The sequence below is a fragment of the Balaenoptera acutorostrata genome, chromosome 15, assembly GCF_949987535.1.
Source record: "Balaenoptera acutorostrata chromosome 15, mBalAcu1.1, whole genome shotgun sequence".
NCBI classification, from domain to species: domain Eukaryota; kingdom Metazoa; phylum Chordata; class Mammalia; order Artiodactyla; family Balaenopteridae; genus Balaenoptera; species Balaenoptera acutorostrata.
In genome coordinates, this window is record NC_080078.1 from 9344589 (window position 1) to 9371770 (window position 27182).

Here is a 27182-nt window from a genome sequence, read left to right on the forward strand (position 1 = left end):
TAACCCATTGGGAAGCTTAGGGAACTGCCCTAGGTCCAGGAGGAAATATTTAAAGGGGAGGCCTCATTTCAGCCTTCGTGACCTACTGGAGTTAAAAGAGTTCCTTATTTCTTCTTACAAAATATAGGGTCAGACCCCACCCCACTCCTCTGTCTGACCATGGCACTCACCCTTGGTTCTTCAGAAGAGCAGCCAAGTGACTGGTCTTATTGCCTGGGGCAGCGCATGCGTCGATGACATGGGAACCTGGAGGTGGAGCCAGCAGCATGGCCGGGAGAGAGCTCGCCTGGCGGCGCAGAGCACAGGGGCTGGCTGAAAGGGACCCCAAGCTGATCACTCGCCTCCCGCTCCTCCCTTTTCCACCCCTCCACCCTACCTTGTCTTGTAGGATGAGGTGACCAGCTTGGTACAGTGGGTGTTCATGCAGATCTGTTCGGGCAGGAAACACGAGCAACTCCGGCAGCAAGGAATCCAGAAGAAAACACTTCCCTTTGAGGGCCCTTATGTCCTCGAGGCTGCCAGGGAATAAGAACTGTTCATTCCACATTTTCTGAATCCCTCCATGCCAGGCAGCAAGCCAGACATTTCACATGTCACCTAACTGCTTATTTATGCAACAAACGGTTAAAACTGCTATGAGTAAATTAACAAGCTGATAAGATAGAGGCAGCAGTTAAGAGAACAGGCTTCTCAGGCCAGACTCTAGGTTCAGGATCCCACCTCCATCATTTACCAGTGGCGGGAGCATTGGCACTTCAGCCTCTGTCTACACTTCTGGAAAACGGTAGATGTGAGGATTAAATGACATGCAAAATACTTAGGAAAATATTTTGCACAAATTAGACACACACTAGCCAGTACTATTAAAACATAACCCTGGGGAGAGGGGCCTGGTTCAGGGAGGTAAGTGCTGAGCTGATTCCTGATGGATGAATAAGTAACCTGAGGAGGTGAGGTGAAAACTGTATTCTCCACACTGCAAAGGAGCATTGTTCATTCACATGACCCACGTAGAAAACAGGCCTAGAGAATAACAACTCAGAAAGCTATGAAGTAGCAGAGCTGGAATTCAAACCCAAACACAACCATTCTCTACCACCCTGGTCACTAAGCAGCATGCTAGAGGCAGTTGGGGGAACATCTACAACATATGGAGAGAAAGGGAGGGAGAAGAGGCAGCTTCCCAGAGCTGTCGAAGGACAGACCAGGAGGTAGGTGAGTGCAGGGAAGCCTGGCGTGAGGAGCAGCAACCACTGTGATAACACAGGTGCACAGAGTGCATGGCAGATGGGCCTGGAAAGGAAGCAGGGGGCACAGCACAATGGAGAGCCAAGGGTTTTCAGTAGGGGAGTAAAGCATCAGATCGGGTTGCAGATCTCTCTGCAGCCAACACAAGGAGGACAAACATGACAAGAAAGTCTGGAAGTGGGGAGACCAGTTTAGGAGATGCTTCTGCCAATCATGATAGGATATGATGCTTAAACCCAGGCAGTATCCAGGAGGACAAAAGGAAAGATGCCGAAGGCACAGTAGTAAATGACTGGAAGGAGAGGAGGGAAGCATCTATGATGACTCAGTTTCTGCCTTGACCAAATGGGTACATAATGGTGATATCTGTTAGGTTGAAACAGGGAATGCACAAGATGCCAATGTCAGGGATGCAAGGATGGTTCAACACCCACAAAGTAATCAATGTGATACACACAATTAACAAAAAGGATAAAAATCACATGACCATCTCAACAGATGCAGAAAAAGCATTTGAAAAAATTCAACATCCACTCATAAAAACTCTCAACAAACTGGGTATAGAGGGAACGCACCTCAACATAATACAGGCCATATATGACAAGTCCACAGCTAAAATCATACTCAGTGGTGAAAAGCTGAAAGCTTTTCCTCTAAGATCAAACACAAGGCAAGGATGCCCACTCTCGCCACTTTCATTCAACCTAGTATTGGAAGTCCTAGTCAGAGCAGTCAGGCAATAAAAATAAAAAGCATCCAAATTGGAAAGGAAGAAGTAAAACTGTCACTATATGCAGATGACATGATTTTATATAAAGAATCCACCAAAAAACTATTAGAACTAATAAATTCAGTAAGGCTGCAGGATACAAAATCAATATACAGGGAATTCCATGGCAGACCAGTAATTAGGACTCCGCGCTTTCACTGCCAAGGGCGCGGGTTCAATCCCTGGTCAAGGAACTAAGATCCCACAAGCCATGTGGCTTGGCCCAAAAAAAAAAATCAATATACAAAAATCTGTTACATTTCTATACACTAATAATGAACTATCAGAAAAAAAATTAAGAAAACAATCCCATTTACAATTGCATCAAAAAGAAAAAAATACCTAAGAATAAATTTAACCAAGGAGGTGAAAGACCTGCACACTGAAAACTATAAGACATTAATGAAAAAAAAAAAACTGAAGATAACACAAATAAATGGAAAGATATTCTGTGCTCATGGATTGGAAGAATACTCTTAAAATGTCCATACTACCCAAAGAAATCTACAGATTCAACACAATCCCTATCAAAATTCCAATAGCACTTTTCACAGAAACAGAACAAACAATCCTAAAATTTGTATGGAAGCCCAAAAGACCGTGAATAGCCAAGGCAATCTTGAGAAAGGAAGAAAAAAGCTGAAGCATCATGCTCCCTGATTTCAAACTATATTGCAAAACCTATACTGCAAAACCACAGTAATCAAAACAGTATGGCATCAAGGAGAAGATCAAGGTGGCAGAGTAGGAGGACGCTGAGCTCACCTCCCCCGCAATGAACGTATCAAAAATACATCTACAATGTGGAGCAATTCCCACTGACAACAAACTGGAGACTGGCAGAAAGACTCTTATACAACCAAGGGTGTAAAGAAAAATCCACATGGAATATGGGTAGGAAGAGAAGCAATCAGATCAGGACCCGTGCCCCTAGGAGGGGACAAAGAAGAGAGGGATTACACAATCCTCCTTGGGTTTCAGGATGCTGGCACCATCTGGGTGGCATCACCTGAAGGACCACATGGAAACTGATTCCCTGCCACAGACACCCTCACTATTCATTACCAAGAGGAACTCCTATTGATACTGTGGTGTAATACTTGTAGACTTTTAAAAAATCAGTATTTATTAACAACCAGGGAAAAAATGGAGCTCATACTTAACATATGACTCCATGACTTGTTTTCCCATTTTCTATATTGTCAATAAACATTCACACCATCAATGTAAGCAGCTCCCTGATATTTCACAGTCTGGATAAAACCAAAATTTACTGAACCAAATACATATTGTTGGGATATTTTAGAATAAATGTAGATTGAGCCCAATTTTCCCCTATTCGAAACAAAATTATGAAGAACATTTCAGAAGCACAATCTAATGATAAAAGCAAAATTGCTCAAAAAGGGCACACAGGGCTTCCCTGGTGGCGCAGTGGTTAAGAATCTGCCTGCCAATGCAGGGGACACGGGTTCAAGCCCTGGTCCGGGAAGATGCCACATGCCGCGGAGCAACTAAGCCCGTGTGTCACAAATACTGAGCCTGTGCTCTAGAGCCCGCGAGCCACAACTACTGAGCCCACATGCCACAACTACTAAAGCCTGTGTGCCTAGAGCCCATGCTCTGCAACAAGAGAAGCCACCACAATGAGAAGCCCGCGCACCACAACGAAGAGTAGCCCCCCCCCCACTCACCACAACTAGAGAAAGCCCGTGCGCAGCAACAAAGACCAAACGCAACCAAAAATAAATAAATTAATTAATTAAATTTTAAAAAAGAAAGGGTGCACAGGTGAGTGGTTCAAACCACATTATTAGGCACCGCAGCCCTAGGGTCTGACACCAGGAAGATGAATCCCTTTAGCTGGTTTGAAAACCAGTAGGACTTAGAGAACAGCTGTTAGAAGCCTAGATTCCACTCATGAAAAACAAGCACATGCTTGCTTACTCCAGGGAACAAGGTGCAGGAAGCTGACTGAAACAGCCTGGGACTCTGGCTGGTTTCCTGCAAATGCCCCAGCCCAGTGCACACCCCAGCCCACGTCAAGCAGCTGCACTGATTCCCTGGCTCTGGCACAGCTCCACTCTAGGGAGAAGGCTGCTGGTGCCAAGGAGAGTGCACAGTTTGGGGGTGGTGGGGGTGGGGATGAAGCCAGCTCAGACCTGGCATGGCATCCAGTTGGGGCAAGGGCGGCCATTACTGGCATTCACAGAAGCAACAGATCAGGAGTGGTCTGGAGCTCTGACTGGCGTGCCAGGACTGCCCCAGAGTGTGCCCCAGCCCATGCCAAGCACCCACTCCAGCCCCTCTTGCTCCAGCACTGCCCCCTCTGGGGCAAAGGTGCCATTGCTGGGAGCAGGGTAGAAAGCACACTTAGAGGAAACAGAACCAGCTCAGACCCAAACCTCGGCTTCTGCTCCAGTATCCTGGGACCAGACGCCACTCTCAGTAGGGCAGTGACAGCCACTGAGAATAGGAGAAGCCCTGGCTCACACCTGGCTCTGGCTCTAGCTCTAGCCCCTCCACCTCCAGCCCCACCTCCCACCAAGGTGATAGCTGCCAGCACACCCTGGGGAAAGATGACCTGTGCTTACTTTAGATCCAGCTCTCCCACCAAAGGCACTGGGCACACAGAGACTGCATAGTGATGCTCCCACACAAGGACACCCCTTCAAGACTGGGACAGGTAACTTTTTCACCTAATTTCATAGAGATGAAATTAAGCAAAATAAGCAGAGGAATTTGTTCCAAACAAAAAAACCAGGGGAAAAACCTGAAAAAAACAACTAATGAAACAGATAAATAATTTACTAGATAAAGTGTTCAAAGCATTAGTAGTAAGAGTGCTAACTGAACTAGGGAAAATAGACGGACACAGTGAAAATTTTTACAAGGAACTAGAAAATATAAAAAAGAACCAAGTCAATGCTGAAGAATACAGTAAGTGAAATGAAAAACACACTAGAAGGAATTAACATCAGATCAAGTGATACAGAAGAACACACATTTGATCTGGAAAACAGAATAATGGAAACTACCCAATCAGAACAACAAAAAAATCTTAAAAAAATGAGACCAAGGGATCTCTGGGACAACATCAAGTGTACTAATATTCACATTATAGCGGTCCCAGAAGGAGGGGAGAGAGAGAGGTCAAAAATGTATTTGGTTAAATTATGGTTGAAAACTTCCCAAACCCGAAGAAGGAAACAAATATCCAGGTATAGGAATCACAGAGAGTCCCAAACAAGATGAACCCAAAGAGATCCACACCAAGACATCATAATTAAAATGGCAAAAGTTAAAGATAAAGAGAGAATTCTAAAGGCAGCAAGAGAAAAACAAAGAGTCACATACAAGGGAATACCCAGAAGGCTACCAGCTGATTTCTCTGCAGAAACTTTGCAGGCAAGAATGGAGTGGCATGATATATTTAAGGTGCTGAAAGGGAAAAACCTACAACCTAGGATACTCTATCCACCAAGATTATCATTTAGAATTAAAGAAGAGAGAAAGAACCTCTCAGAGAAGCAAAAACTAAAAGAGCTCATCACTACTAAACCAACTCTAAAAGAAATGTTAAAGGGTTTTCTCTAAGTGGAAAAGAAAAGGCTATAACAAGAAGTAAGAATTTATAGGAAAGGAAAAATCTCGCTCATAAAGACAAATATATAGTAAAGATTGTGGATCAACCACTTAAATAAGCCAGTATGAAGATTAAAAGACAAAAATTGTAAAATCAACTATAACTACAATAAACAGTTAAAGGATAAACATGAAGATATAAAACATGACGTCAAAAACACAAAACATAGGGGAGAACAGTGAAAAAACGTACATCTTTTAGAATGTGTCTGACCTTAAATGGCTATCAGTTTAAAACAAGTAGATACAGTTACAGATCAACATATATGAACCCCATAGTAACTACAAATCAAAACCTACAGTAGATACACAAAAATCAGAGAGAAAGGAGCACAAGCATACCACTTAAGAAAAATCATCAAACCACAAGGGAAGAAACTAAGAGAAGAACTACAAAAACACCCAGAAAGCAAGCAACAAAACGGTACATACCTATCAACAATCACTTTAAATGTCAATGGACTAAATGCCTCAATCAATAGACATAAGGTAGCTGACTGGATTTAAAAAAACAAGACCCATCTAAATGCTGCTTACAAGAGACTCACTTCAGAGCTAAAGACACACAGAGACAAGTGAGGGGATGAAAAAAGGTATTTCATGTAAATGGAAATGACAAGGAGGCTGGGATAGCAATATTCGTATCAGACAAAGTAGACTTTAAAACAGTCCGTAGGGCTCCCCTGGTGGCGCAGTGGTTGAGAGTCTGCCTGCCAATGCAGGGGACACGGGTTCGAGTCCTGGTCTGGGAGGATGCCACATGCCGCGGAGCAGCTGGGTCCATTAGCCACAAATACTGAGCCTGCGCTCCACAACGGGAGAGGCCGCGATAGTGAGAGGCCCGCGCATCGCGATGAAGAGTGGCCCCCACTTGCCACAACTGGAGAAAGCCCTCGCACAGAAACGAAGACCCAACACAGCCATAGATAAATAAATAAATTTAAGAATGGTCCACATCAAAAAAAAATCAAAAAAAAAACAGTCTGTAACAAAAGACAAAGAAGGGCATTATATAATGATGAAGGGATCAATAAGAGGATATTACACTCAATAACATATATGTATCTAATATAGAAGCATCTAAATATATAAAGCAAATATTAACAAACATAAAGGGAGAAACAGACAGTAATACAACAATAGTAGAAAACTTTAGCACCACACTTACATCAAGGGACATATTGTCCAGACAGACAGAAAATCAATAAAGAAACAGTGGTCTTGAATTACACATTAGACCAGTTGGACTTAATCGATATCTATAGGATGTTTCATCCCAAAACAGCAGAATACACATTCTTTTCAAGTGCACATGGAATATTCTCCAGATAAATCATATACTAGGCCACAAAACAAGTCTCACCAAATTTAAGAGACTATATCAAACATTTTTTTCCAACTACAACAGTATGAAACTAGAAATCAATCACAGGAAGAAAAATGGGAAAAACACAAACACATGGAAACTAAACAATACACTACAAAAAAGCCCCAATGGGTCAATGAAGAACTCAAAAAGGAAATCAGAAAACACCTTAAGACAAACAAAAATAAAAACGCAACTTTCCAAAACCTATGGGATGCAGCAAAAGCAGTTCTGAGAGCAGTTTATAGCAATACAGGCCTACCTCAAGAAACAAGAAAACTTTCAAATGATCAACCTAACCTATCATCTAAAAGAATCAGAAAAAGAAGAACAAAGCCCAATGTAAGCAGAAAGAAGAAAATAATAAAGAGAAGAAATAAAATAGAGACCAAAAAACAAAAAACAAAAAAAGTAGAAAAGATCAATGAAACCAAAACCTGATTTTTTTTGAAAGGATAAAATTGATAAGCCTTTAACCAGGCTCATCAAGAAAAAAAGAAAGAGGACCCAAATAAAAGAAATGAAAAAGGAAACATTACAACCAATATCATAGAGATTTAAAAAATTATAAGATCCCATTTGTTCATTTTTAATTTTCATTACTCTAGGAGGTGGGTCAAAAAAGATGTTGCTGTGATTTATGTCATAGAGTGTTCTGCCTGTTTTCCTCTAAGAGTTTTATAGTATCTGGCCTTACATTTAGGTCTTTAATCCATTTTGAGTTTATTTTTGTGTATGGTATTAGGGAGTGTTCCAATCTCATTCTTTTACATGCAGCTGTCCAGTTTTCCCAGCACCACTTATTGAAGAGGCTATCTTTGCTCTATTGTATATTCTGGCCTCCTCTGTCGTAGATTAGGTGACCACAGGTGTGTGTGTTTATCTCTGGGCTATCCTTTTCCATTGATCTATATTTCTGTTTTTGTGCCAGTACCATATTATCTTGATTACTGTAGCTTTGTAGTATAGTCTGAAGTCAGGGAGCCTGATTCCTCCAGCTCCATTTTTGTTTCTCAAGATTGCTTTGGCTATTCGAGGTCTCAAAGGAAAACATAAATAAGATGAAAAGACAACCCTCAGAATGGGAGAAAATATTTGCAAGTGAAGCAACTGACAAAGGACTGCTCTCTAAAATATACAAGCAGCTCATACAACTCAATATCAAAAAAACAAACAACCCAATCAAAAAATGGGCAGAAGACCTAAATAGACATTTCTCCAAAGAAGATATACAGATGGCCAACAAACACATGAAAAGATGCTCAACATCACTAATTATTAGAGAAATGCAAATCAAAACTACGAGGTACCACCTCACACTGGTCAGAATGGCCATCATCAAAAAACCTACAAACAATAAATGCTGGAGAGGGTGTGGAGAAAAGGGAACCCTCATGCACTGTTGGTGGGAATGTAAATTGATTCACCCACAATGGGAAACAGTATGGAGGTTCCTTAAAAAACTAAAAACAGAACTATCATATGACCCAACAATCCCACTACTGGGCATATACCCAGAGAAAACCATAATTCAAAAAAACATGCACCCCAATGTTCATTTCAGCACTATTTACAACAGCCAGGACATGGACGCAACCTAAATGTCCACCAACAGAGGAAAGGATAAAGAAGATGTGGTACATATATACAATGAAATATTACTCAGCCATAAAAAGGAATGAAATTGGGTCATTTGTAGAGACGTGGATGGACCTAGAGAATGTCATACAGAGTGAAGTCAGAAAGAGAAAACCAAATATCTTATAATAACGCATATATGTGGGATCTAGAAAATGGTATAGGTGCTTGCAAACCAGAAATAGAGACACAGACGTTGAGAACAAATGTATGGATAGCAAGGGGGAAAGGGGTGGGGTGGGAGAAAGTGGGAGACTGGGATTGACACATATACATTATTGATACTATGTATAAAACAGACAACTGGTGAGAACATACTGTATAGCACAAGGAACTCTACCTAATGCACTGTGGTAACCTGAATGGGAAGGAAGTCCAAAGGGAGGGGATATCTGTATATGTATGGCTGATTTCATTCTGTTGTGCAGTGGAGGCTAACACACATTGTAATGCAACTATACTCCAATAAAAACTAATTTTAAAAAATCAATCTGAAAAAACAACATAAGAGAATACTATGAACAAACAGTTAATGCCAACAAAAGACAACCTAGAAGAAATGGATAAACTTCTAAAAACATACAATCCTACAAGACTGAATCAGGAAGAAACAGACAATCTGAAGAGACCAATCACTAGTAGTAAAATTGAATCAGTAATCAAAAAACTCCCAGCAAACAGAAGTCCAGGACCAGATGGTTTCACAGGGGAATTCTACCAAATATATGAGGAAGAGCTAATACCTATCCTTCTCAAACTATTACAAAAAACTGAAGACGGAACACTTCCATATTCATTCTACAAGGTCACCATTACCCTGCTACCAAAACCAGACAAAGAAACACTCCAAAAAAAAGAGAAAATTACAGGCCAATATCTCTGATGAATATGGATGTAAAAATCCTCAACAAAATATTCGCAAACTGAATTCAACAATATATAAAAAGGATCATACACCATAATCAAGTGGGATTTATTCCAGGGATGGTTCAATATCCCCAAATCAATCAATGTGATACACCACATCAACAAAAGGAAGGATAAAAATCACAAGACCATCTCAATAAATGCAGAAAAAGCATCTGAAAAAATTCAACATCTATTCATGATGAAAACTCTCATCAAAGTTGGTATTAAACGAACATATCTCAACATAACAAAGTCTGTATATGACAAACCCATTGAGTATATCATACTCAATGGGGAAAAGCTGAAAGCTTTTCCTCTAAAATCAGGAATAAGACAAGGATGCCCACTCTAGTCACTTCTATTTAACACAGTATTGGAAGTCCTATCCAAAGCAATCAGACAAGAAAAAGAAATAAAAATGCATCCAAATTGGAAGGGAAGTAAAACTATCACTATTTACAGATGACAAGATAAAGAAAACCCTAAAGTTGCCACAAAAAAACTATTCATTAGAACTAAATAATGAATCCAGTAAAGTTGCAGGGTCTAAGATTATCATTATACACTTTTCTGTGCACTAATAATGAACTATTAGAAAGAGAAAGCAAGAAAACAATCCTGTTCAAAAGTGCATCAAAAAGAATTAAATACCTATGAATAAACTTAACCACAGAGGTAAAAGACCTATACTGTGAAAACTATGACACTGATGAAGGAAACTGAGATGATACAAAGAAATGGAAAGATACCCATATTAAGGGATTGGAAGAATTAAAATTGTTAAAATGTCCAGACTATCCAAAACAATCTCCAGATTTAATGCAATCCCTATCAAAATACCCATGACATTTTTCATAGAACTAGAACAAATAATCTTAAAATTTATATGGAACCACAAAAGACCCTGAATAGCCAAAGCAATCTTGAGAAAAAAGAACAAAGCTGGAGATATGAAGCTCCCAGACTTCAGACTCTACTACAAAGCTACACTAATCAAAACAGTAAGGTACTGGCCAAAAAACAGACACATAGATCAATGAAACAGAACAGAGAGCCCAGAAATAAACCCACAAACTTATGGTCAATTAATCTATGACAACAGAGGCAAGAATATACAAAAGGGACAAGACAAGGTCTCTTCAATAGGTGGTGCTAGGAAAACCAGACAGCTATATGTAAAAGAATGAAATTAGAACATTTTCTCACACCATATACAAAAATAAACTCAAATCAATTAAAGACCTACATGTAAGACGAGAAACCAAAAAACTCCTAGAAGAAAACATAGGCAGAACACTCTTTGACATAAATTGTAGGGGAATTTGCTGGCAGTCCAGTGGTTAGGACTCTGTCCTTCCACTGCAGGGGGCACGGGTTCAATCCCTGGTCAGGGAACGAACAAAGATTCTACAAGCTGCGTAGCACAGCCAAAAAAAAAAAAAAAAAAAAAAAAAACTAGCAATTTTTTTTTTGATGTCTCCTACAGCAAAGGAAACAAAATAAAAAATAAATAAACAGGACTAGTTAAACTTAAAAGCTTTGGCACAGCAAAGGAAACCACTGACAAAATGAAAAGACAACCTACTGAATGACAGAAAATATTCACAAATGATATGACTGATAGGGATTAATATCCAAAAACATATAAACAGCTAAGACAACTCAACATCAAAAATACAAACAACCCGATTAAAAAAACGGGGAGAAATCATGAATAGACATTTTTCCAAAGAAGACATACAGATGGCCAACAGGCATATGAAAAGATGCTCAACATTGCTAATCAGAGACATGCAAATCAAAACCACAATGAGATATCACCTCACACCCATCAGCCATCAGAAAGGCCATCATCAAAAAGAACACAAATAACAAATGTTGGCAAGGATGTGGAGAAAAGGGAACTCTAGTACACTGCTGGTGGGAATGTAAATTGGTGCAGCCACTATGGAAAAACAGTATGAAGGTCACTCAAAAAACTAAAAGTATAACTACCATATGATCCAGCAATTCTACTCCTGGGTATATATGTGAAGAAAATGAAGTAACACTAATTTGAAAAGATATGTGCACTCCAATGTTCATAGCAGCATTATTTACAATAGCCAAGATACTGAAGCAACCTCAGTGTCCATCGATAGATGAATGGATAAAGAAAATGTGGCATACATACACAATGGACTATTACTCTGCCATAAAGAATGAAATTCTGCCATTTGCAACAACGTGGACAAACTTGGAGGGTATTATGCTTAGTGAAATAGAGAAAGACAAATTCTGTATGTTATCACTTACATGTGGAATGTGAAAATAAATTAACAAATACAACAAAACAGAAACAGATTCACAGATATAGAGAACACCACAGTGGTTACCAGTGGGGAGGGGGAAGGAGGGAGGGGCAAGATAGAGGTAGGGGATTAAGAGGTACGGTACAGATAATGTAGCCAATATTTTATAATAACTTTAAATGGAGTATAATCTATAAAAATATTGAATCACTATGTTGTGTATCTGAAACTAATATAATATTGTAAATTGACTACACTTCAACTTAGGAAAAAAAAACCAGTACAGTATTGGCATGAATACAGACACAGATCAACGAATCAGAATAGAGAACCCAGAAATTAACCCACAAATATATGGTCAAGTATACAGTTAAGGAGCCAAGAATATACAATGAGGAAAGGACAGTCTCCTCAATAGATGGCATTGAGAAAACTGGACAGCTGCAAATAAATGAATGAAACTGGACCACTATCTTACACCACACACAATAAACTAACTCAAAATGGGTTAAAGACTTGAATGTATGCAGCATATTACTCAGCTATAAAAAAGAATGAAATCTTGCCATTTGTTGACAACATGGATGGACCTAGGGGTTATTATACTAAGTGAAATAAGTCAGACAGAGAAAGAAAAATACTATATGATTTCACTTATATGTGGAATGTAGAAAAAAAACCAAATGAATAAACATAACAAAACAGAAACAGAGTTACAGATACCGAGAACAGGTGATTGCCAGAGGGGAAGAGGGTGGCAGGGAGGAGAGAAATAGGTGAGGGAGATTAAGAGGTACAAGCTTCCAGTTACAAAAAAAAAATGAGTCGGTCTTCCCTGGTGGCACAGTGGTTAAGAATCCGCCTGCCAATGCAGGGGACACGGGTTCGAGCCCTGGTCCGGGAAGATCCCACACACCGCGGTGCAACTAAGCCTGTGTGCCACAACTACTGAGCCTGCACTTTAGAGCCCACGAGCCACAACTACTGAGCCCACATGCCACAACTACTGAAGCCCGCGTGCCTAGAGCCCATGCTCCACAACAAGAGAAACCACTGCAACAAGAAGCCCGTGAACCGCAATGAAGAGTAGCCCCTGCTTGCTGCAACTAGAGAAAGCCCGCGTGCAGCAACGAAGACCCAATGCAGCCAAAAATAAATAAATAAAATAAATAAATTTTTTAAAAAAATGAGTCATGGGTATGAAATGTACAGTATGGGAAATATAGTCAATAACTATGTAATATCTTTGTATGGTGATGGATGGTAACTAGACTTATCAATTGTGGTGATCGTTTTGAAATGTATAGAAATATCAAACCACTATGCTGTGTAACATGAATTACATGTGTTTTTGAATTACTTCAAAAACAAACAAACCAACTCATAGAAAATGAGATCAGATTTGCGGTTACCAGAGATGAGGGGGAACTGGATGAAGGTAGTCAAAAGGTACAAACTTCCAGTTATACAATAAATAAAGTATTAGGAACGTAACATACACCATGATAAATATAACTAATACTGATATATGTTATATATGAAAGTTGTTAAGAGAATAAATCCTAAGAGTTCTCATCGCAAGGAAAAATATATTTCTTTTCCATCTCTTTCATTCTGTATCTATGTGAGATGATAGATGTTCACTAAACTTGCTGTGGTCACCATTTCATGATGTATATAAGTGAAATCATTATGCTGTACACCTCAGACTTCTACTGTGCTGTATGTCAATCACATCTCAACAAAACTGAAAGGAAAATAAAAGACTTGTATGTAAAACCTGAAACCATAAAATGCCTAGAAGAAAACAGGTGTAAGCTCCTTTACATCATTCTTGGCAATGATTTCTTGGATTTGACACCAAAAGCAAAGGCAACAAAAGCAAACAAAACAAACAAACACAAAAACCAAGTGACACTACCTCAAAGCTTCTGCACAGCAAAGGAAACCATCAACAAAATGAAAAGGCAATCTATGGAATGGGGGAAAATATTTGCAAATCATGTATCTGATAAGGGCTTAATATCCAAAATACACAGCGAACTCATACAACTCAATAGTTTATAAAAAAACACCCAATTAAAAAATGGGCAGAGCCTCTAAAGAGACATTTTTCCAAAGAAGACATACAGATGGCCAACAGGTACACTGTATGGTTAGCATAAGTGACACCATCATAAGTCAGGACAGTCTCTCCTGTCCTGCTGACTCTACTCAGGACTGTACCGTGCAGTAAATCTTCTCTGCCGTCAAGGGCTTTGTAGTTAATAGATAGTGTTTAATAATCATTAGGACCAGGTGGCCTCTATGCTCTGTTAGTCCCCAAACAATAATGAAAACCTTCACTGGTGTATTCCCAGCACCCGTGAGACTCGTTACCAATTTATAAATCTTGACTTAGGAATGCACGCCCCGTTTCCAAGGACCTACCCGCATACCCTAGGTTAACTATAAAATTGTCCCATTGGCCCCTCTGCTGTGCAGAGTGCAGCAACGAATGCTTCCAGATTGTTGGCTGACCAATCCCACCCTGTAAGTTACCCTATAATAAACTGATCCATTGATTATCCAGACCTGCCGGCCTCATTTTTTGGCCTCAAGATGCCTTCTCAGTTCAGTGGGCACTTTTCATTCCCTCCATCCTCCAACAATTGGCAAGCCAGTCAGGAAACTGAAAACGACACAGGAATGGGTAAAGGGGCAGTAAAGCCCACTGATGGTAGGGGAAATCCCAGTCTGGCCAGCCACTTCCACGTGCAGTGATCTGGCTAGGCTTAGGGAACACTTGCAGCCAGTGTGTGTACAGGGATGCCCCCCAACACCAAAGGGCTTATCAGATGTATCAACTGAAGCGGTGGGAAAGCAAAAAGTGGAAAAGCAAAGTAAGCTATTGCATTGCATGACCTTTGTTATGCGCTCTAAGGATTGGCACAGAAAAAGAATTACAGCTCAACAGGGAACTAAAGAAGACTAAAGAGGCGCCGGCATTAGAAAGGGATGTCCAGATGGCATGTTCCACCACTTCAGACATATGTTAAAGAAAATACAACAGGAAGAACATGTTGAAGTGATAACACGCAAGATGCCTAAAATGCAGGGCCACAGGCTGCTCCATTCAAACGCGAGGACCTTTTCACAGGAGAACTGGGACTCCCAGAGGTGGGATCCTTGGGGTAACTACATGTCAGAAGATGTGGACATAACTCTAGAGCAGGAAGACCTGCAGGCACAACCTCTGATCCAAACTACAACACAGGCCACTAGGGAGCCAGGAGATAACCGAGAGGAGATCCCTAGAAGCCAAGACACAACTGTGCGGGGATATTTCTCCACTGAGTTGGAATTCACTGGCAGGTTTAAACAAAAGAGTAGGAAAGGAATTGCAGCCTGGGTGCTCTGCTCATGGGATACTGGGAGAAATGCTATTATGTTAAATGAGTCAGAAATGTCAAAAATGGCCTTGGTCACAGCACAGCCCACCCTCCAGCAACATCTGTATGCGGCTGGGTTGGGAGAAACCCTTGATTGACTAGATACGTGCAGGTACACACAAGGCTGGGCCAAATGAGGGGGATGTGCCGTCCCCACCCTGACGATGGGCATCTACGCAAGAGTTACAAGAAATAGCGAGGGGAACTGGGAACAAAGCATGCTATCTATGCTCCTAATTTCTGAGAACTTGATGAGGAGTTATTTACAACAGGCATAAAGGATGGTATCCTGCAGTCTACTCTAGGAGCTTGGTACGGGACCTTAGTTTCAGTGTTGGCCCCAATGGTGAATCGACTCATTCAGACGGAGCGGCCATGATAGCTGATCTAAGCAAAACTGAAAAGATCTGGCATAAGGGAAACAGAAGGGGAGATAAAGGCAAAGAGAAAAAAACCAAAAAGTGAGGAAACTAAACAAAGGGGCCCAACTAGAATTTCCCACAATTATGGCAAGGCCTGGTGTTAGTGGAACCCCTAAGGAGAATATAGATAACCTAATCCGATCCTTTTAACCTCATGGAAAGCATTACTCTTCTGACAGCAAAAGAAAAAGAGGAACAGGCTTAAGCCTATGCTCCACAGGGGCAGGAAGATAAAGAACAGGGGTGCATACCCCCCACTCCTAGGGGTTAGGGGTGAAGTCAAGGTTGCTCCTTGGTGCGGGCCACAGGGGGCAACTGGAGGTCCCATATTGAACTATTTATTAGTCCCGCACCAATAAACAGACTGTCCTGGCTTTAACAGACACTGTGCCAAGTGCACCCTGATTTATGGGAATCCATCCAAGTTCCAAGGGGAAATAACGAGTCACTGATGGATATGGAGGCCAGAGGTGAGGATGAAACAAGTGAGCCTGTATCTATAAACTGGAAGACCCCCCCACCCCCCGGACCCTGCTCGTCCCTTTCTGGTTTATGGTTTCCCCATACCCGAGCATATTCTGGGTGTGGATGCCGTGCAGGACCTGGACCTCATCACCACCGTGAGCGAGTTCCACTTATGGATCCGAGCAGTCAAGCCTGCAATGGCGGATCACGGTAAACGGGACCCTGTAAAGTTGCCTATCCCGTGGAGAGCGGTGGCAATAAAACAATACCACCTACCTGGGGGACAGGAAAAAATAACAGCTACCGTCAAGGAATTAGGGAAGGTGGAGGTTAAAAGACCGGCACAAAGCCCGCTAAATAGCCCCATGTGGCTGGTGGAAAAACCAAACCTGGCACATGATAGTAGATTACAGAGAATTAAACAAGGCAACACCCCCCTATCTATGCAGCAGTTCCAAACAGCCCAACTCCTGGATCCAATTCCTCTTCCCTTTAGACAGATCACTGTGTCTTAGGTTTGTCTAATACTTTTTTCAGCACACCCTTAGATAAGGAGTCCCAGGACCAGTTCACCTTCACGTGGGATGGGAGACAACAGACTTTTACTGTCTTACCCCAAGGTTGTCTGCATAGTCCTGCTGTATGTCATGGGATGGTGGCCTGGGATTTGGAGAACTGGGCTTTCCCTCCCTCTTTAGTTCTCTATCATTACATCGATGACATGTCAAGCTGTGATGTCTTGTGCTTTCTTCCCCAAGCCACTACGCCTCTTCAGGAACATTTAAAAGCACAGGGATGGGAGGCAGACACCAACAAGGTGCAAAGACGGAGACAGTCAGTAAAGCTCTTAGGAGTTACCTGGTCTGGCAAGACTAAAGTGATGCCTGAGGCTGTTTTGATAAAACACAGGTGTATCCCATGCCCTGACATGTAAAAGAACTACAGGTCTTTATAGGTCTGCTAGGGTACTGGCACCCTTCTATTCCCCACCTTGCTCAGATATTGAAACCACTATATGCTTTAATGAAAAAGAGAACAATCTGGGACTGGAATACCCCACAAGAGGCTTCTGCAAAGGCCAAGCTGATTGTCCAAGGACTGAGGGTGTTAATGCCAGACACAAGTTGTGAATTGGATTTAAGTATATATCCAGATGGGTTTGGGTGGAGGCTCTGGCAGCAATAAAATGGGAAATAAGTCCCACTAGGAGTTTGGTCTCAATAACGGAAAGGGGCAGAGAACCGGTATGGTCCTAAAGAAAAACAACTGTCAGCAGTTTATCTAGCCTTACAACAAACCAAGGGTCTGACCACCGACCTACTGGCTGACATACAGAATTCCTGCCTGTGTGCGACTGAGCACCTTACAAAGTGCAAGGCTACCTTCAGCAGAAAAGCACCCTCTCCCGGGAGGTGCATGCCTGATTAGGGCCGGTGACCTACAGCGACCCACCAAAGACCCCCGCAACATCACCTGCTGCACCCCCTCTACCACAGGTACAAGGAGATACCGGGATGCCCCCTGCTGATACATGATACACGATGTCAGCTGTAGGGCCGAGCCACTCGGTGGTCCTCCACAGCTGTTTGTTTGGCTCTGGATGTCATCTGGTTCAAGACACTGAACAAGGTAGTCAGTGGGCAGAACCCAGAGCCGCGTGGCTGGTGATTACCCACAAACCCATGCCCCTCAAGCTTGCCACTTGGCATAAAAAAAATCGGAGAATATTAAATAAACCTCTGTGGGGGCTGAACTGAGGGCCGATATCTGGACTGCCTGCGCGCAACCAGGTGCCAGCGTGACCTTGTGGCTCTCGTCAACGCGGCCTGGTCGTCACGGAGCAGCTGCATTAGCAAGAGCTGTGTTGCCAGAAGAATTACAGACCCCCTCTGACATGGCGGACTGGCTCCATCGAAAGTCGGGACACAGAGGCCCCAAAACCTGGGAAATAGTAAAAAAGCGGCATTTGCCTCTCCAATACACGGACCTCCGAGTCACAGATAAGGATGGCCCTCAGTGTCCTTTGAAGTGCCACCCTCTCCGACACACCCCAGGGTACACTGGACTCTCTGACCGTCCAGTTACCAGATGACAAGCGGACTACATAGGGCCTTTGCCAGTGTCAGAAGGACATAAATATACTCCAACCTGTGCTGACACAGCCACTGGATTGATGCAAACCTTTACCAGTAAGAAAACCTACTAGGCTGCAACAGTCAAAGGCCTGTCAAAATTGGAAGTTATGTATGGAACACCAGCCCAAACTGACATGAACAAGGAATCATTTCACTGGACGTGAAATACAAGAGTGGGCAGAAACCCCGAGAAATACTTTGAATTTTCCATCTACCATACAATCCCACCGCGGCTGGCCTTATAGAGCATGTCAACGACATGTCAGAAGCCACATTAAAAGCCCCATCTCCTGACTGCACATGAAGAGGTTGGCCCCTCCCCACCCCCTCCACGTTGAGGTCTGAAACTATCAGACGATTAAATGCTGCCCCCAGGATGACAACCTGCAGATGAATGGCTACCTGACCAGAGGCCAAGAGCCTGAGAGTGCAGGCTCAGCAGGGAGGCCTTAAGCCTACCCTGGAGGAAGGTCTCCTTTTGCCACTGCCACAGGACCTCTGATCTAGTGTTACTGTAATTCATTAGCATTTAAATTGGCCTCCCCCTCCCAGGTGGCCTGGTATCCTAATCCCTTGGGGCATGGGACTCGCCTGGGTATTGCCTTCCTTCAATCAGGCCTTTTATATGGGAATGGGCCCCACTCAGACCCAAATCTCTCCAAAGCATTAGCACAATGAGCTGAAGTGGGTTTGCTCATGTGGGTTCCTGCTGAGGCCCCAGGTACTGAAAACATTAAAGGACAAAATGTGTCATACCACCTGCCAGGAAAAAGGTCAAAACCAGGGGTGGTTTTGGCCAATGGTGATCAAACAGCTACAGTGCTACTCACAAATGAGGATCTGCCTACCTTTCACCCCTAAAACATCTGTCTTATCACTCATAGTGTTTGCCTCATAGACTCCCTGGATCCGGTTACCGGAAATGTCCTCCTCTCCTGGGCCTCAACATATGCGAAGGTCCACAATCGCTCTGAGTGCTGGGTCTGCGGCCTGTCTCCAATGCAGAGGAGATGCTGTGGACAGTTCATCTATCCCACAGAACGCAACAATGGCTTGGTGACCAAAATTCTCTTGGTGATCAGGTTCCTATACATGAAAGTTCTTTTTGATTATAGTGACTCTAAACAATATGTTTTTTCCCTGGTGCAAAACCGGTCAAGTAATCCCTGGATTCCCACAGCTTATATTGGGATGGCTTAGTGTGGCTGGGAGCTGCACACGGAGTCTTGATGTCCAGAGCCCCCACCTGCATAGGAAGGACCAACCACACCCAAACAAATCACAGACGTATGGGGGGGCTTCCCTTTTAAGTCTGCTGAGGAACTCACAACATATCAAATGATGAATGGACAGGAACGGAAGCAGCTTCCTACAGAACAGGCGACTTCACGGCTCCCAAACAAGGGATCTGGAAATGTGGAGCTTATTTGTGGCCTTACTTGCCCTATGAGTGAACGGGCCAATGCGCCTTCCCTTCTGGGCCGTACATACACCTCTTTACCAGGAGTTCCCTATAACCTTCCTGCTATTAAGTCCAGGTGGTGGGCCCATCATAATATGTCATGGTGGGAATGGCGGACAAACGAGAAAACCAGTGTAAGTGCTAAACTAGAAATCCAGGTGTTAGCAATTTACCCCATCAGCTTTGAATGACTCCCACCTCTCCGTGAAACCAGGAAACCACTCAAACGAGAAAGGTGGTGCTACAAAACCATATGGCCTTAGATATGCTGACAGCCTCACAGGGAAGGACATGCACCTTAACTGGGCAGGAATGCTGCATTTACACCTTCACATGAATCCAACATAACTGATTAACACTCCCATATGAAAACAGTCATTAATTGAATGGATGAAATCCCCTTTGCTGATGCTTTACCCACTGGCTTACTTCTCTCCCAGGTAAATGGAGAACCATAGTTCTTAGTATACTTTTGTTTATTAGGAACCCTTTGTTCTTGCTACTTCTTATAGTGTTGCTTTGGGCTAGGGATACAAAAGCCACCTCTCGTCAAGATGTCAGAGGTGGAGTATATGGCAGTTAACATAACTGCCACAATCTTGGGCCCTTACAGTTTCTCCTGTCCTTCGGCTGATCCTACCCAGAACTGTATTGTGCAATAAATCACTTCTATGTCATCAAGGCCTTTGCAGTCAATAGTGTTAATAATCATTAGGACCAGGTGGCCTCCGTGCTCTGTGAGTCCCCAATGATGAAAACCTTCACTGACATATTCCCAGTGCCCACAGGACTAGTTACCCGTTCATGAATCTTGACGTAAGAACGCACGTCCTGCCTCCAAGCACCTACCCCCATACCCTGAGTTAACTATAAAATTGTCCCAATGGCCCCTCGGTGGTGCACAGTACAGGTGTGAATGCTCCCGGATCGCTGTCCACCTGATCCAGATCCCATCCTGTGAGTAAGTTACCCTATAATAAACGGATCCATTGATTATCTGGAGCTGCCTGCCTCGTTTTCAGTCTCAAGATGCCTTCTCAGTTCGGTGGGCGCTTTTTGTTCCCTCTGTCCTCCAACATATGTGAAAAGATATTCTACATCACTAATCATCAGGGAAATGCAAATCAAAACCAAAATATCAGAGAGGAACTAAGGTGGTGGAGTAGAAGGACGTGCTCTCACTCCCTCTTGTGAGAACACCAGAATCACAACTAGCTGCTGGACAATCATTGACTGGAAGACACAGGAACTCACCAGAAAAGATACCCCACATCCAAAGACAAAGGAGAAGCCACAATGAGACGGTAGGAGGGGCGCAATCACAGTAAAATCAAATCCCATAACTGCTGGGTGGGTGACTCACAGACTGGAGAACACTTATACCACAGAAGTCCACCCACTGGAGTGAAGGTTCTGAGCCCCACGTCAGGCTTCCCAACCTGGGGGTCCGGCAACGGGAGGAGGAATTCCTAGAGAATCAGACTTTGAAGCCTAGTGGGAATTGATTGCAGGACTGTGACAGGACTGGGGGAAACAGAGACCCCACTCTTGGAGGGCACACACAAAGTAATGTGTGCATCGGGACCCAGGGGAAGGAGCAGTGACCCCATAGGAGACTGAACCAGACCTACCTGCTAGTGTTGGAGGGTCTCCTGCAGAGGCCGCAGGTGGCTGTGGCTCACCTGGGGACAAGGACACTGGCAGCAGAAGTTCTGGGAAGTAATCCTTGGCGTGAGCCCTCCCAGAGTCTGTCATTAGCCCCACCAAAGAGCCCAGGTAGACTCCAGTATTGGGTTGCCTCAGGCCAAACAACCAACAGGGAAGGAACCCAGCCCCACCAATCAGCAGTCAAGTGGATTAAAGTTTTACTAAGCTCTGCCCACCAGAGCAACAGTCAGCTCTATGCACCACCAGTCCCTCCCATCAGGAAACTTACACAAGCCTCTTATATAGCCTCATCCACCAGAGGGCAGACAGCAAAAGCAAAAAGAAATACAATCCTGCAGCCTGTGGAACAAAAACCACATTCACAGAAAGATAGACAAGATGAAAAGGCAGAGGGCTACATACCAGATGAAGGAACAAGATAAAACCCCAGAAAAACAACTAAATGAAGTGGAGATAGGCAACCTTCCAGAAAAAGAATTCAGAATAATGATAGTAAAGATGATCCAGGACCTCAGAAAAAGAATGGAGGCAAAGATCGAGAAGATGCAAGAAATGTTTAACAAAGACCTAGAACAGAACAAACAAACAGAGATGAACAATACAATAACTGAAATGAAAACTACACTAGAAGGAATCAACAGCAGAATAACTGAGGCAGAAGAACGGATAAGTGACCTGGAAGACAGAATGGTGGAATTCACTGCTGCAGAACAGAATAAAGAAAAAAGAATGAAAAGAAATGAAGACAGCCTAAGAGACCTCTGGGACAACATTAAACGCAACAACATTCGCATTATAGGGGTCCCAGAAGGAGAAGAGAGAGAGAAAGGACCAGAGAAAATATTTGAAGAGATTATAGTCGAAAACTTCCCTAACATGGGAAAGGAAATAGCCACCCAAGTCCAGGAAGCACAGCGACTCCCATACAGGCTAAACCCGAGGAGAAACATGCTGAGACATATAATAATCAAACTGGCAAAAATTAAAGACAAAGAAAAATTACTGAAAGCAGCAAGGGAAAAATGACAAATAACATACAAGGGAACTCCCATAAGGTTAACAGCTGATTTCTCAGCAGAAACTCTACAAGCCAGAAGGGAGTGGCATAATATACTTAAAGTGATGAAAGGGAAGAACCTACAACCAAGATTACTCTACCCGGCAGGGATCTCATTCAGATTCGACAACGGAGAAATCAAAAGCTTTACAGACAAGCAAAAGCTAAGAGAATTCAGCACCACCAAACCAGCTCTACAACAAATGCTAAAGGAACTTCTCTAAGTGGGAAACACAAGAGAAGAAAGGGACCTACAAAAACAAACCCAAAACAATTAAGAAAATGGTCATAGGAACATACATATCGATAATTACCTTAAACGTGAATGGATTAAATGCTCCAACCAAAAGACACAGGCTTGATGAATGGATACAAAAACAAGACCCATATATATGCTGTCTACAAGAGACCCACTTCAGACCTAGGGACACATACAGACTGAAAGTGAGGGGATGGAAAAAGATATTCCATGCAAATGGAAATCAAAAGAAAGCTGGAGTAGCAATACTCATATCAGATAAAATAGACTTTAAAATAAATAATGTTACAAGAGACAAGGAAGGACACTACATAATGATCAAGGGATCAATCCAAGAAGAAGAGATAACAATTATAAATATATATGCACCCAACATAGAAGCACCTCAATACATAAGGCAACTGCTAACAGCTATAAAAGAGGAAGTCGACAGTAACACAATAATAGTGGGGGACTTTAACACCTCACTTACACCAATGGACAGATCATCCAAAATGAAAATAAATAAGGAAACAGAAGCTTTAAATGATACAACAGACCAGATAGATTTAATTGATATTTATAGGACATCCCATCCAAAAACAGCAGATTACAATTTCTTCTCAAGTGCACATGAAACATTCTCCAGGATAGATCACATCTTGGGTCACAGATCAAGCCACAGTAAATTTAAGAAAACTGAAATCATATCAAGCATCTTTTCTGACCACAATGCTATGAGATTAGAAATGAATTACAGGGCTTCCCTGGTGGCACAGTGGTTGAGAGTCTGCCTGCCAATGCAGGTGACACAGGTTCGAGCCCTGGTCTGGGGAGATCCCACATGCCACAGAGCAGCTGGGCCCGTGAGCCACAATTACTGAGCCTGCGCGTCTGGAGCCTGTGCTCCACAAGAGAGGTCGCGACAGTGAGAGGCCCGCGCACCGCGATGAGGAGCAGCCCCCACTTGCCACAACTAGAGAAAGCCCTCGCACAGAAACGAAGACCCAACACAGCCATAAATTAAATAAATAAATAAATAAATAAATAAATAAATAAAACATCGTTTTTTAAAAAAAAAGAGAAATGAATTACAGGGGAAAAAAACGTAAAAAACACAAACACATGGAGGCTAAACAATACATTACTAAATAACCAAGAGATCACTGAAGAAACCAAAGAGGAAATCAAAAAATACCTAGAGGCAAATGACAATGAAAACACAACAATCCAAAATCTATGGGATGCAGCAAAACCAGTTCTAAGAGGGAAGTTTATAGCTATACAAGTTTACCTCACGAAACAAGACAAATCTCAAATAAACAATCTAACCTTACACCATACACAAAAATAAACTCAAAATGGATTCGAGACCTAAATGTAAGACCAGACACTATAAAACTCTTAGAGGAAAACATAGGAAGAACACTCTTTGACATAAATCACAGCAAGATCTTTTTTGATCCACCTCCTAGAGTAATGGAAATAAAAACAAAATAAACAAATGGGACCTAATGAAACTTAAAAAGCTTTTGCACAGCAAAGGAAACCATAAACAAGACAAACAGACAACCCTCAGAATGGGAGAAAATATTTGCAAACGAATCAACAGACAAAAGATTAATCTCCAAAATATATAAACAGCTCATGCAGCTCAATATTAAAGAAACAAACAACCCAATCCAAAAATGGGCAGAAGACCTAAATAGACATTTCTCCAAAGAAGACATACAGATGGCCAAGAAGCACATGAAAAGCTGCTCAACATCACTAATTATTAGAGAAATGCAAATCAAAACTACAATGAGGTATCATCTCACACCAGTTAGAATGGGCATCATCAGAAAATCTACAAACAACAAATGCTGGAGAGGGTGTGGAGAAAAGGGAACTCTCTTGCAATGCTGTTGGGAATGTAAATTGATACGGCCACTATGGAGAACAGTATGGAGGTTCCTTAAAAAACTAAAAGTAGAATTACCATATGATCCAGCAATCCCACTACTGGGCATATACACAGAGAAAACCATAATTCAAAAAGACATATGCGGGCTTCCCTGGTGGCGCAGTGGTTAAGAATCCGCCTGCCAATGCAGGGGACACGGGTTCAAGCCCTGGTCCGGGAAGATCCCACATGCCGCGGAGCAACTAAGCCCGTGCGCCACAACTCCTGAGACTGCGCTCTAGAGCCCACGAGCCACAACTACTGAGCCCGCGTGCCACAACTACTGAAGCTCGTGTGCCTAGAGCCCGTGCTCCACAACGAGAGAAGCCACCGCAATGAGAAGCCCGCGCACCGCAACGAAGAGAAGCCCCCTCTCGCCACAACTAGAAAAAGCCCGCGCACAGCAACGGAGACCCAATACAGCCAAAAATATATAAATAAAATAAATAAATTTATAAAAAAAAAAATAAAAAAAAAAAATAAAAATAAAAAAATAAAAAAAAAAAGACATATGCACCTGAATGTTCATTGCAGCACTATTTACAATAGCCAGGTCATGGAAGCAACCTAAATGCCCATCGACAGACGAATGGATAAAAAAGGTGTAGTACATGTATACAATGGAATATTACTCAGCCATAAAAAGGAACGAAATTGGGTCATTTGTAGAGACGTGGATGGATCTAGAGACTGTCATACAGAGTAAAGTAAGTCAGAAAAAGAAAAACAAATATCGTATATTAACACATATATGTGGAACCTAGAAAAATGGTACAGATGAACCAGTTTGCAGGGCAGAAATTGAGACACAGATGTAGAGAACAAACGTATGGACATCAAGGGGGGAAAGTGGCGTGGGGGAGGGGGTGGTGGTGTGATGAATTGGGAGCTTGGGATTGACAGATATACACTAGTATGTATAAAACAGATAACTAATAAGAACCTGCTGTATAAAAATAACAACAACCAAAAAAAAAAAACCCAAAATATCACTTCACACCTGTTAGAATGGCTATTCTCAAAAAGATAACAAATAACAAGTGTTGACAAAGATGTAGAGAAAAGGGAACACTTGTGCACTGTTGGTTAGAACATAAATTCGTGCAGCCACTATGGAAAACAGTATGGAGGTGCCTTAAAAATTAAAAATAGAACTAGCATACAATCCATCAATTCTACTTCTGGGTGTTTATCCAAAGAACACAAAAACACTCAAAGAGATACATGCATCCCCACGTTCACTGCAGCATTTTTTACAACAGCCAAGTCATGGAAACAACATAAGTGTCCATCAATGGAAGAAGTGGATAAAGAAATTGATACATATACACAACAGAATATTATTTATCCATTGAAAAGAATAAAATCTTGCCATTTGCGACAACATGGATGGACCCTGACGGCATTATGCTAAATGAAGTAAGTCACACACAGAGAGACATACATTGTATGATCTCACTTTTATGTGGAATCTAAAACAAAAACAAAAAACCAAGCTCATAAATACAGAGAACAGACTTGTGGTCACCAGAGACAGGGGGTGGGGTACAGGTGAGCGAAATGGGTGAAGGTGTCACAGGGTACAAATTTCCAGTTATAAAATACGTACCGGGAATGTAATGTGCAGCATGGTGACTACGGTTAATAATATTTAAAAGCTGCTAAGAGAATAAATATTGAAAGTGCTCATCCAAAGGAAAAAAAATTCACAACTATGTATGGTGACGGATGCTAACTCAGCTTATTCTAGTGACCATTACGCAATACGTGCAAATATCAAGTCATCACATTGTACACCTGAAACTAATAACGTGTTATATGTCAATTTTAAAAAAGGATGCTGCAAAATAACCCAATAATGCATTTAAGCACACTGTTTTGGCAGCATTTCTCTTAAATCTTAAATTTTGAATGAATAACTTAACGTTAAAAAAAAAAAACAGTGCAGAGTTCAAAAGAAAGATGAATTTGGTTTGACACGTGCTGCGACTGTGGTGTCTGTGAAGCAGTAACATGAACCTGAGAGGAGAAAAATAGGAGAGAAATCTGGACTGGGAGATAGAATGAACAGGTGAGAAGTAGGAGTCAGAGCCAGAGAAGAAATTGAGGGATACATTTAGAAAAATGTATCAGTAAAACAGGGCTCCCAAGAGAACCACTGTTTAAAGGGTGAAGGAAGACAGGCCTTGAAAGGAAATGGAGAAACTGCTGGAAAAGTAGGAAGAAAACCTGGGCGCAGTCACAACCACCCTGACTCTCTCCCCACCGACCCCTTTCCCCAGGCTCCTTCCTAGATGAGGGCAGCCAGTCACCGTTCTAAACTCACCTGGAAGCCCGACCCTGGTAGGAGAAACCTTGTCTCTTAAAATAATCAACTGCATCCTCCGAGCAGGTCTTCAGAGTGTTCACTCGCACAAATCGAGGCACCTGGGAGGCTAGGAAACCATCAGCAGTGAGTGGGCAGGAACATGGATGGCCCTGTCCTGAGGGCCC

General features: G+C 42.3%; 1 protein-coding gene across 1 annotated transcript in view; it reads right to left on the minus strand.

Annotated features, from left to right (window-relative positions):
- NSUN5 (NOP2/Sun RNA methyltransferase 5) overlaps nucleotides 1-27182 on the minus strand; it is a 38959-nt gene that overhangs the window by 10677 nt on the left and 1100 nt on the right. Inside the window, exons 4-6 of the mRNA XM_007186556.3 lie at nucleotides 27016-27124; nucleotides 377-515; nucleotides 171-286 (exon numbers count right to left, since the gene is read on the minus strand). Coding sequence (XP_007186618.2) covers nucleotides 171-286; nucleotides 377-515; nucleotides 27016-27124 — 364 coding nt within the window. The remainder of the gene's footprint in view (nucleotides 1-170; nucleotides 287-376; nucleotides 516-27015; nucleotides 27125-27182) is intronic.